Source organism: Colobus angolensis, unplaced genomic scaffold (assembly GCF_000951035.1).
Source record: "Colobus angolensis palliatus isolate OR3802 unplaced genomic scaffold, Cang.pa_1.0 Scaffold336, whole genome shotgun sequence".
Lineage (NCBI taxonomy): Eukaryota > Metazoa > Chordata > Mammalia > Primates > Cercopithecidae > Colobus > Colobus angolensis.
The window spans coordinates 615145-627423 of record NW_012116666.1 but is presented as its reverse complement, the minus strand read 5'-3'; the positions used below and the strand labels follow the sequence as shown (position 1 = coordinate 627423).

General features: G+C 55.6%; 1 protein-coding gene across 1 annotated transcript in view; it reads left to right on the top strand.

The window, feature by feature from the left end:
- ENTPD6 (ectonucleoside triphosphate diphosphohydrolase 6 (putative)) overlaps positions 1–10213 on the top strand; it is a 31229-nt gene extending 21016 nt beyond the window's left edge. The window contains exons 8-15 of the mRNA XM_011952177.1: positions 556–644; positions 1401–1480; positions 2084–2148; positions 4731–4832; positions 6347–6487; positions 7609–7665; positions 8714–8826; positions 9007–10213. Coding sequence (XP_011807567.1) covers positions 556–644; positions 1401–1480; positions 2084–2148; positions 4731–4832; positions 6347–6487; positions 7609–7665; positions 8714–8826; positions 9007–9105 — 746 coding nt within the window. The 3' untranslated portion in view covers positions 9106–10213. The remainder of the gene's footprint in view (positions 1–555; positions 645–1400; positions 1481–2083; positions 2149–4730; positions 4833–6346; positions 6488–7608; positions 7666–8713; positions 8827–9006) is intronic.
- The last annotated feature ends 2066 nt before the right edge of the window (positions 10214–12279 follow it).

Here is a 12279-nt window from a genome sequence, read left to right as displayed (position 1 = left end):
GGCCTCCCAAAGTGCTGGGATTACAGGCTTGAGCCACCGCGCCCGGCCAGGAGTCATTTTTCTTAGCGCATGTGGATTTTTGTCCCTTTGCTGGAATTATGGGAAAGAGCAGTGTTTCTGATGTACGTACAAAAAGGAAAGAAGTTTCCTGTCAGGTTTCCCCATTTGCCACTTTGGGGGATAGAAATGTTAGGAGGTGGGTTGGGAGCCTCCGCCTGAGATGCTCTGGGGAGTGGAGACGGGCTGATCAGAGCAGGGCCCAGCTCTTCCTGGGAGCTAGGCGAGCGGCCTCCCTCCCAGTTGATAGGGCAGTTTCAGTATCTCCCCTGAAGGTTCGTGCTGTCCCGTCAGGATCCAAATTAAACCACTGCTGGTGGAGCCATTACTCTTGTCCCTTAGATATATAGTGTATTGTTAAATGGAGATTTGTCAATAGTTGAGCTACTTCTCTGTCTTGTTTTTCTTTCCCCTGAGGGCCTGGCTTTCACCCTGGCTTTTCTGCTGTTCTCACCACCTTACTAATGCCGCATGCTGTTTTGGCTTGCTGTGCTCCAGGCAGCTTGAAAACTCCAGGAGGGAGCAGCGTGGGCATGCTGGACTTGGGCGGAGGATCCACTCAGATTGCCTTCCTGCCACGCGTAGAGGTAACGAGCCCCTGGCGACCGCACGCTCTTCCCACCCCAAGGCCACCCCAGCATGGGAGTGCAGGGTGGGGCCTGCTGAGGTGCTGCGGGGTGGGGTTGGCCAGGCCTCTGGACCCCTGCGGTCATTTCCTCGTCTGAGAGCTAGACTCACTCACAGATGATGCTTCTGGCTGGGAGTTTTAATTCCACCAGGAAAAAAGCCAAAAACAGAAATTTGGTCTTTAGAGGGGTGATAAATTAGAGAATAACTAGAAACGTTTGGGCCAGAGGGTGTGAAGTGCTGCCTCCCTCCCGAACTTCAGGGTTCCTAAAGGAACAAGAGCAGAAAGATTTCGTCCAGTTCATAGGTTGGGAGGGAGCTTCCAACCTTTTCAAGATAAATATCCTAAAGGAGATGAAAACACTTCCCATTGAGGTGTCTGCTGCTTTAAAAACAGTTCCCTCCTCACCCACTCATCCTCCTGTTCTGGGTAGTTTTCCATGGTAGGGTGGGCTTGCAGGTACTGATATGAGCGTCGTCATGGCTGTGCCGTGTTTGTCAGCATGGGAGAGGTTGCCTGTGGGAAGGAGGCACCGTTCTTCACTGGGATGTTGGCTCCTCATTGCCTGCTCCTGTTTCGCAACCAGCAAACTAGTGAACAGCTCCTTTAATTGGCTGCACCTGACCATCCCCTTTCTTTCAAATGAATTCAGTGGGCGGAGGAGAATTTTCTAGAAAGACCAGCAGCAAGCATAGTTACCCTCGTTCTTCCCCAGGGCACCCTGCAGGCCTCCCCACCCGGCTACCTGACGGCACTGCGGATGTTTAACAGGACCTACAAGCTCTATTCCTACAGGTCTGCTTTCGGGAATAGGCGTGGGGAGGCGCCATGGGGCGGGTATGCAGCTCCCGGGGCCTCACATGGCCCTCTTGAGGTCATGGATGGCAGATCCTGGTATTCCTGTGCTGGGAATCCACCCAGACCTCTCTCTCCTCCTCCTCATCCCACCTCCTCTGTCCTCCTTTGTCCTTTAATTTGTCTACAGTATAGCATATTCCTCCTTGTGTGCTTATTCTGTTCTGCTTTGGAGAAGGTTTGAGAAGTGGGAGGAACCAGAGCTGCACAGGAGTGTTCCGGGCCACCTATTGCCATGTGCAGGCTTCAGTCGATTCTTGTTACAAAGCAGGAGCATCCCAGACTGGGGTCGAGTCAGTCCCACTCACCACAGTGTCTGCAGCTCCTGGATGAGCTCCTGCCATATGATAGGCCCTCGTGTGTTGAATTAATTAGCTAAGTTTCCTCAGCTGACAGAAAGAGGCTTTTAGAAGGAGCAGTGAAGCTCACTAACTGCCTTGCTGCAAACTCCCCCTTCCCCACTCGGGCTGGGTCTCAGAGGTGAGCCTGCCATGCCCTGTACCTGCCATGGCAGCTGCCCTCACTAAGGTGTCGTTCCCACAGCTACCTCGGGCTCGGGCTGATGTCGGCACGCCTGGCGATCCTGGGCGGCGTGGAGGGGCAGCCTGGTGAGTGGACATGTTGCCCTGGGCCTGCTCTTGCAGCCTCTGCCCTCCATTCTCAGTGGGAATGAGGAGCCCCTCGGGAGGGCGGCAGCTTGGCCCTGGGGGAGAGGTCCCTCCTCCCCTTCCGCCCCACTGTTGTCCCGCTGCACGCTAGGCACCTGGCCAGGCCGGGGCATGTGAATGGAGGGCTGTGCTGCAGATCTTGTTGGTGGCAACCTGATGGGGCAGGAACCCAGGGTGGTGTTGTACCTGTCCACGTTCCAAGGTATTTCTTTCTTTATTTTGAGACAACGTCTCACTCGCTCTGTCACCCAGGCTGAAGTGCAGTAGCATGATCCCAGCTCACTGCAGCCTCTGCCTTCCGGGTTCCACCAATTCTCATGCCTCAGCCTCCCCGGTAGCTGGGACTACAGATATGCACCACCACACCCAGCTAATTTTTGTATTTTTAGTAGAGACGGGGTTTCACCATGTTGGCTAGGCTGGTCTCGAAATCCTGCCTTCAAATGATTGCCTGCCTTGGCCTTCCAAAATGCTGGGATTACAGGCATGAGCCACAACACCCAGCCCCAAGTTATTTTTTTTAAAAGATGCTGGTGAAATCCCTTCTGAAGCACTGAGCTGAAACTGAGGGAACCAGGGAACTACACTCATTCCCTACGTTGGGAGCCAGCTTTGGGGATGTGAAGACAGGACCTTGTTCAGACAGCACAGGAGGGCCGTGGGGTGGGTGCTGGGCTCTTGCCATCGGGAAAAGTTTTCTCTCTTGCTCATGATTCCGGCCTTGCAAGAACATCCGTCCTCCCTTGCTGTGCGAAGGGTCATGAAATGTGGCTTGGCCCTTCCTGAGATGTGGAGTTGGCCTGGGGACACAGCCTGCATCAAGGCCAGGGCCTCTGCTCCTTACAATGGGCATCACAACGGGCATGGACTTAGGAAATCTCAGGATTGCCATGGTCTGCTTCAGGGTCGGGGGCACGGCCCTGAGGTTGGTGGCACTTGTCTTCCCTGATGGAACTGACCAGGCCACAGAGGCCTTCCCAAGGCCTTAGTGTCTGATGTGTGTATGAGGCGCTCAGCAGCGCCCACGTGTGCTCCAGCTAAATGCCCTTACCTCAGCCCCCAGTGCCCCATTGGCCCAGCACCCCTGCCCACCTCTTCCAAGGGCCTGGTATCTGACAGAGTAGGTTGTTCAACTGGAATTTTCATTTTCCCATGCATGCCCTACTTCAGTTCTTTCTTTCAAATCTTGGTGTTTATCTTCATAATGGTATTTCTTTTGTTGCAAACAAAAACCATGTCTATGTCTCAGAAACACCTGCAGCCCTTATTCTGGGGCCAAAAAGCACCTATTATTTAGCCAGTGAGAAAAGCCAGGTACCTCTTTGCCCCTTGTGGTTCCCCGGGAGTCGCAGCTCAGACACTGGGTCCTCTCCCACCCAGCAGAGCAGCAGGAAGGTCTCCTCGTCAGGCTGTACAAAGTGCCTGTTTGGGACACTTGGGGGCTGTGAGGACCCAGGAGAATGAGTCTCTCTGTTTTGTTACTGGTTATTGCATAACAGACCCCCCAAGTAGAGGGAAAGAACAGCAAACAGCAGTCACGGCTGGAATCTCATGGCTGACCACACAGGCCCATCTGGGTGGCACCTCTGCTGGGGTTCTGGGGGTCTGTGCACATGCCTATGGCTGTAGTGGCTGTCTAGACCCCCCCCCAGCTGGGGTCCTGGAGGTCTGTGCAGGTGCATATGGCTGTGGCAGCTGTCTAGACCACCCTGCTGGGGTTCTGGGGGTCTGTGCAGGTACATGTGGCTGTGGCAGTGGTCTAGATCCCCTGCTGGGGTCCTGGGAGTCTGCAGGTGCATACGGCTGGGGCAGCTGTCTAGACTGGGTCTGTGCACGTGCCTGTTGCTGGGCGGCTATCTAGACCTGAGTGCTCTTCCACATGGCCTCGCCCCAGCAGAGCAGCCTGGGATGCTTTTGCAGTGGCTTCAGAAAAAGAAGGCTACCCTGAGGCCACCATTTCCTGCCCATTCCATAAGGCCCAGGCCAGAGTCCAGGGATGGGACCAGCACCTTTTGGTGGGACAGCAGCCTGCCGTCCTCGAGCATGATGCTGGGGCCAGCCCTGGGACCAATACGCTTCCTTTGCTAGTTTTGAGCCCCTGGCTTGTGTGTATTGGAGCAGCAGATTCCATTCAAGGCATGGTGGCACCTGGCTGCACTTGTCCCAGCCCTGCCACCAACCTACCAGCTATTCACTGCCTCAGTCACCTATAAAACTGGGTGATGATGGCTCCCCTCCTAGGAGGACTGTTGTCACACTTCACTGAACAGCCCTTGGCCCAATGCCTGGCACCCAACATGCCCAGGGCTGTGGGCTGGGCATGGTCCTGGTAGCGGTGTGCTTCCTGGCCGAAGAGGCTTTGCTGCCGCTTCCCAGGGAGGTGTTGCCTTCCCAGTGGACCTGGAAGCCACTCAGGTTCCCCCATCCAGTGTCAAGCCAGGGCCTCCATGACTCCTGACTTGGCGCTAGTCCATGGCAGTGATATACCTTCCTTTCTCTTTACTTTTTAATCTCTGTTTCAGCTAAGGATGGAAAGGAGTTGGTCAGCCCTTGCTTGTCTCCCAGTTTCAAAGGAGAGTGGGAACACGCAGAAGTCACATACAGGGTTTCGGGGCAGAAAGCAGGTATGGGGAAGGTTGCTGCTTGTTGGGTTCTGCGGGAGAGAGTGGCGGCCTCCTCTCTCCCTTGCCTTTCCCACATCCCATGGGATGCTCCACAGGAGGCTCCTGACCTCTCCTTGAAGAGTCTGTACCTGCCCTGGAAGGGAAGGTGGTTCGGCTGCAGGGGCCTGTGCCTGTGCTGAGAGCTGGTTCCTTCCCTCTGCCTCTGCTCAACACTCCCCTGACTGTCACCAGAAGCTTCCTCCTAAGGGCTGATTTCCTAACAGGCCTTCAGGGAGGAAGGACTGGACCAGCTCAGGGCTCAGATGCAGGACTGGGGCTGGGAGCCCAGGCACTCTGTGCTGTGCTGGGAGGGAGTGAGGGAAGGTCTGCTCCTACCTATCCTGCTCCAAGCCATGGAGCCCACTCTTGTCCACTGGCCCTGGGCAGGCTCTGGTGCTCTGCGCCCTTGCAGTTTCTTCTGAGAGAAATGTTCAAACACCACTCCCAGACTGGGCACTCAGCATGAGGAGTGCGTGCCTTCAGGAACCGTACAGGTCCCTCCAACTCAGTCACCCACTGGTGCATGTGCTGGGGGGCCGCATCAGGCACAGCAGAACTGCGCAGCTGCGTTCCACAGGAGGAGCCAGACAGTGAAGCTCATCGGAAAGGCCTTCCAGGAGAAATAACATGGGGGTGGGGGTCTGAGAGGGCGATTGCAGCTGTAACTAGGACAGCCAAGGACAGCCTTGTGGGGTAACATGGGATCTAAGACAGGGGGAGGTTTAAGGGAACTGCACAGATCTGAAGCAGCAGCACCCCAGGCCAGGCAAGCAGCACACACCAGGGCCCTCTGGCAGCTGCTGTGTTTAATGAACGAGGAGAAGGTGGTGTGGCTTGGCGAGGGACAGCAGGAGGAAATGAGATCAAAGGATCGGAGCGTGGGTCTGTGGACCATGGGAACCCTGGAAGCACTCGGAAGGACAGGGCCTGGTGGAGCAGGACTGGGAAAGCCGGGAAGCTGGGTCAAGATGTGGGGTGGAGAGGCGCCCTCAGATGTCCACACGGTCCATTGGCCTCCAGGGTCCTCTGTTCCTGCTCTCCCCTAAGCCATGGGAGCTTGGCAAGTGAGCTGGGCCTCCGCTTCCTTATCTATGACATAGGGAGGGTGCCGGCCCCCCGAGGAGGTGGGACGCAGGGCTGGCAGAGGGGGAATGCAGGGCAAATGGTCCCGACAGGCCAGAGGCCGGCTGGTATCAGGCATCAGCAGCCGCCGCCTCAGAGTCCAGGTCTGCGGCTGCTTCGTGCCCACAGTCTTCGCTCCCTGCCCCGGGACCGACAGTGCCCTGGCTCCTGAGGGCTGCTTTGGACCTGTGTGAGGAGCCGCCCCAACTCAGGGTGGGGTCTTAGGGGCTTCTGGACCTGCCTTTTCCTGACCATTCAGGTCAGGGTCTCAAGTGCCCTGGGAGGGGCCCCAAGCAGCTGTGAGGCCTGGGTGCTCGGAGCCCACTGACTGCTAGCCTTGTGCTTGTCCCCAGTGGCAAGCCTGCACGAGCTGTGTGCTGCCAGAGTGTCAGAGGTCCTTCGAAACAGAGTGCACAGGACGGAGGAAGTGAAGCATGTGGACTTCTATGCTTTCTCCTACTATTACGACCTTGCAGCTGGTGTGGGCCTCATAGGTAAGGGGGCCCGGATGGGCTGAGCAGGAAGTTTGGGGCGGCGGGGGCGGGCGTGGAGGGCGTGTGCTCCCCAAGGCAGAGGGCTGGTGTCAGGCAAGCAACCCTGTTGTCACATCCCAGCAGGAGGCCAGAAGTAGATTTGAGAAGGCGTCTTGTCCTGAGTAGGAAAAGATCAGTTCTTTGAGCCCTTCAGTAAAACCTCGTGGCTGGTGACTTGCTGTTGATTCCAGTTCCTGGTAGAACGCAGCTCCTGCCCTGCACTGGCCCACGTTGTCTCAGACTCAGCCGCTCTGCCCCACCCTGTATCCCTGGCTACAGGTGGCCTCCTGTGACCTGCGGGTGGCTGCCATGTCCCCATGGGAGGGATCAGCTCACTGAATGTGGAGTCTCTCTAACTCACCCTGCACAGCCCAGGAAGCCAGATTAGGGTGGAAAAGGGTATTCAGAGTTTGCTGAGGCTGGTGGTGGTCAGGCTGTGTGGGGACTCTGGAGGGGGTTGCAGAGTCACTACCATGGTGAGAACATCAGAATGTATGGCCCGTGGTAAGGATAAGAACACTACTGTTTTAAATAAGCTAACACAGTGCTGGCTCTCTAGGCCCCGGGGCCTCCGGTGGGTGTCTGTGCTGACAAAGCTACCTCTGACTGGGCCTGGGTGGAAGATGGGTGGTCAAAGTAGAAGACCACCAATAAACCACTCCTCACTTTATTTTTCAATAACTTTTCTTTTTTTTTTTTACATTTGGGAAATTGAAACCAGAATACTGTTGCTGAGCTCAGTGCTGTGGTTTCAGGAAACATTTCAATTTCTCTACTTTTATTTTTCTTAACTTAAAATTTTACTCAATTTGGGGTCCTGGGTTACTGGTGAGCTTTCTCGGGTGACATTGCAGGGTTGGGATATGGGGTAACCCTCTCAGCCCCCAAGCCCACCCCACGCCACATCACCCAGAAGCTGCCCTCAGAGCATGTGAGTGGCCGTCTACAGCTGGAGGGCCTGCCTCAGAAGCCAGTCAGTGCCTTGGGGCTCTCAGGCCGGCATTCCCCACGCCAGCCTCGTGTCTCAGTGGCATCGCCAGCCTCACGGTGTTCCTGCAGACTGGGTGTTGTGTCTCCCACAGATGCGGAGAAGGGAGGCAGCCTGGTGGTGGGGGACTTTGAGATCGCAGCCAAGTACGGTGAGTGATGCTACGGGGGCCGTCTCAGCAGGTGCAGGTGCTGCATGATGCTCATGACGCAGGCGCTGGCCCTGACTCTCCTGGGTGTAGCCCCTCCTAAACGGTGGCCACAGGCAGGGACCTTGGCGGCCCCAGCTGAGAAAGGACCACCGTCGTTGTCCCACCCCCATGGGGTCATGAGGAACTGGGTCCCTCGATTCCACTTCCTCTGATGCCATTTTACTGCTATTAGGGTAACCCCAAGAGTGATTTCCCCTGGGATGTCCCAGTAAGTTCATGATTGTCACAAAACCCTTAAGCCGAGGCCCTACAGAGTGGAGCCTGGGATGTGGGGTGGAGGGCTGTCCCCGGGGTCGCAGATGACTAGCCCAGCAGAACCTGTGCCACACACCTCGCCCTCCACTGTCTCCTTCATGCCTGGTCCAGCAACCAAGCCTTGGCGAACATCTCCTGCTCTTGGTTGCCCTTCCCAATGTGTGGGTCCAAAGAGCTGAACTTTGTACATCTTTCCAGAAAAAGTACTACCCTTCCCCTCCCCCAAAAGTGGCTTTTTTTAAAGCTTTTGTGTCATTTTCCCAGTTGTGCCCATGGACACTGGGTATCCACAACTACAGCAGGAAAAGGCTTTGAGCCATAATCCCAGGACAGTTCTTGGTGGATTTGACCTTCCTCAAGAGCAGGAGTGGATTGTTCTGAGCTGGGTTTGGTGTTTTCTTTCCCCAGAAAGCTTACGTTTTATTCAGGTTGACACCTGGGAGAGGTGTCCAGGGTCTTAGATGTAGAAATGTGGCTTGGGAGACGTTGGCCCATGACCCTAACACCAGGTGTGCAAGTCCCCTTGGAGCCCAGAGCCAGTGGCAGCCGAGGTTGCTGCCCACCTGCCTGTGCGGTGCACTAGGCGCCTTCTGCGCTTAGCTGCAGTCTTGTCTGTGAATCCAGAGTGCGGAGCCAGCGGGTGCCTATAGTGGGTGGAATTGGGGTCTGCACTTGCCCCTCCACTCCTGGGTGGGAGTCACCTGGAGCCTGAAGGGATGTGTCTCATCCCCAGTGTGTCGGACCCTGGAGACACAGCCACAGAGCAGCCCCTTTGCGTGCATGGACCTCACCTACGTCAGCCTGCTACTCCAGGAGTTCGGCTTTCCCAGGAGCAAAGTGCTGAAGGTAAGGGTGCCCTCGGGGCATGCCCCAGCCCCTTTATGGAGTGAGGGGCCTGGAACCACTTCTCTAGTTGCTGGGGTTGTGTCCCCCAGCCCATCCCTGGCTTCCAAGGAGCTGCAGTCTCTGATGCACAAGCCTTTCTTGTCTGCGTGATGGTCCCCTCTCCCTCTCTGTCTTTTCAAGCTCACTCGGAAAATTGACAATGTTGAGACCAGCTGGGCTCTGGGGGCCATTTTTCATTACATCGACTCCCTGAACAGACAGAAGAGTCCAGCCTCATAGCGGCCGAGCCACCCCTGTCCCCGTCAGCAGTGTCTGCATAAATCCTCCTGTCCTGGACGTGACTTCATCCTGAGGAGCCACAGTACAGGCCGTGGTGGCGCTTTCTGCACACTGACTCTGGGACTTGCAGAAGGCCTGGTGCTGCCCTGGCATCAGCCTCTTCCAGTAACATCTGGCCAGAGGGCTGTCTGGACCTGGGCCCTGCCCAATGCCCCCTGCCTGCCTGGGCTCCAAGTGGGCAGGACCAGGACAGAACCACAGGCACACACTGAGGGGCAGCATGGTTCCCTGCCTACCCCATCCCTGTGCCCCGTCCGCGGGGCTGTGGCTGCTGCCGTGCGTGTCCCTGCGATGGGAGTCTTGTCTCCCAACCTGTCAGTTTCCTCCCCAGGGCAGATCTCCCCTTCCTGCGAGTCTGGGAGGTGGTGCAGGCTGTCCTGGCTGCTCTGGGGAAGCCGAGGGACAGCCATCACACCCCTGAGACAGTGGGTCTGGGCGGCAACACTGGCAACTCTGGACTTGAGCGTGTTTGCCTCTTCCTTGGGTATGAATGTGTGAGTTCACCCAGAGGCCTGCTCACCTCACACCCTGTGTGGTTTGGGGTTAATGATGGAGGGAGACACCTCCTCACGGATGGCAAGTGCCCACTCTTCAGGGAATCTCCCAGCATGGGCAATGCCAGGCATGAGCTGCTGTAAACAATTTGTGGCTGTGCTGCTTGAGTGACGTCTCTGTCGTGTGGGTGCCAAGTGCTTGTGTAGAAACTGTGTTCTGAGCCCCCTTTTCTGGACACCGACTGTGTCCTGTGAATGTATCGCTACTGTGAACCGTTGCCGCCTAGCCAGGGCCATGTCTTAGATGCAGCTGTGCCGTGGGTCGGCTGAGCCACAGTCCCAGAACCAAGCTCTCGGTGTCTCGGGCCACAATCCATCCACCTCAGGCTGACCCCACCTCCTCCATGGACAGTGTGAGCCCCGAGCCATGTGTCCTGCTCAGTGTGGCATGGGTGCCCAGGGCCGAGCCCGCCCCGCTGCTTCAGTGAATGTACAGTGCCCGGCACGAGCTGAACCTCATGTGTTCCACTCCCAATAAAAGGTTGACAGGGGCTTCGCCTCCTCTGGGCTTCCTCTCATTGAGTGACAGCAGTACTTGCCCACCTGGCACCTGAGATCCCTGTTTACTGAAGCTTAGAAAAACTGCCAAACGGGGTGGCGTATTTCCAGTCCTGTGGATGTCTCTCCTGAGGACGCAGCAGTGGAGGGCCCCTGGGGGCCGGGGCTGGTGCAGGGTCTGGCTAATGGCCCCAGCCCTCCCAGCGTCTGTTGAGCACAGAGCTCCTCCCATGCCAGGCCAGCAACCCACAGCATGGCCAGGCGAGGCCTGGGCACATCACCTCGGGTGAGCTGCAAGCCTCCACGTCATTGTGTTCAGCAAGGATCTGGTTTTGGTCTGGAAGCATCCCAAAGGTGTTGCATGCCAGGGAAACTGCAGACCAGCCGATACCCTGAGTGCTTGTGCCTGAAGCCCCCGCAACCAACTGTGACAGGAGGACAGGATCTGGCCCTAGGGCCTCCCAGGGCGCAGCGAATGCTGATGGAGCCACGTGGTAGAGGCCTGCGCAGAGCAGGAAAGGACAGATGAAAAGAGGAACAGTTTCCTCCCTCCCAGAGCCCGGGCCTCACAGTGGGCAGGGGCAGGAGAGGGGTCTGGGCGGAAACCTTCCTAAGGTCTGGGCAGCTGTGTGCCTGCAGGGCACTCGGGGAAGGGACGAAGGGAGGATGGCCACGCTGCACACCGGTGCGGCCCCAACCCTGGAGGCTGGAGGGAGACCCTGGGACAGGTATGAACCCCTCAGAGAACTGGAGCCAGCTATTCTCTGCCTAGCAGTCTCATCAAAACGTAAACCTTGGGGAAGAGGTCTGGAGGTCAGCGTATGACAGAGGCTGAGAAAGAGCAAGAGAGATGGTCCCTCAACGAGTCAAAAGTCACGTTAGGACTAGGGCTAGGAAGCTTGCTTCTGGTGGGCATGACGAGGCCTATCCTCCCCACGCTCACCACCCCCGCCTGGGCTGGGTCCCCACCAGCGCCTTTACTTCCGTAATATCCACTAGCTTAAATATTTAAAGAACTCTGGAGGCTGAGAATCAAACGCATGAAGGTAAAGCCAAAATCAATTTGGTCCATTTAAAGAAGGTCGGTGACCTCATGCCTGAAAAAGGCAAACAACTGGAAGTTTTCCAAAGGTGCACCAAATAAGTCATGGAATATTTCTGGGCCCGGCAAATTATGCAAGTCATTTCTGAGTGTCTTTTGTGATAATGAAGTAGGCTCTCATTTGTCAAAAATAGCTACACATGTACATCGTAAAAGAAGCAAACTAGGATTGCTTGAAAATTCTGTTCCCTCAGAGGATGTGTGCATTGACGAGCTCAGACAGGTCTCACACACTCCAACGCCACCCCACCCCACGTACCCCACGTCACTTAGCACCCACTGCTGCCCACTGAGCTGCCTCAGTCCTGCAGTCCCCGTGTCTGGATGGCAGGACCGCAGAGCAGTGAGTTTCAGGGCATAAGCAGACGTCGCCACGTTGCCTTCAATCCTATTGGACAAGCATCGGTGCTGGCCTCCCCTGTGTCCTAACAGCCACAGCCAGTTTAATCTTTGCCATTCTGGCAGATTTAAAAAAATGATAACTGATAGTTTTAATGTGCATGGATCTAATTCATCTGGTATATCTAAGTTGTATTTCTTTGAAATATCTGTTCATATCCCTTGCCAATTTTCTATAAGATTATCATCATTTTTTTAATTGTAGATCTTTATTTATTAAGGAAATTAGCCCATTGTGATACAATGTGTTCAGAATTTATCTTTTTGTGACTTCTAAGTTTCATGTCATAATTAGGAAGGCTTCTCCACAGAGATAGTTTTAAAAGTTAACCAAAAGGTATTTTTATAGTTTTAGTTTCTTAACTTTTTGTTTGTTTGTTTTTGAGACACAGTCTCACTCTGTCAACGAGGCTGGAGTGCGGTGGCACAATTTTGATTTTGGCTCACTGCAACCTCTGGCTCCCAGGCTCAAGCAATTCTCCTGCCCCAGCCTCCCAAGTAGCTGGGATTATAGGCACGTGCCACCACGCCCAGCTAATTTTTGTATTTTTAGTAGAGATA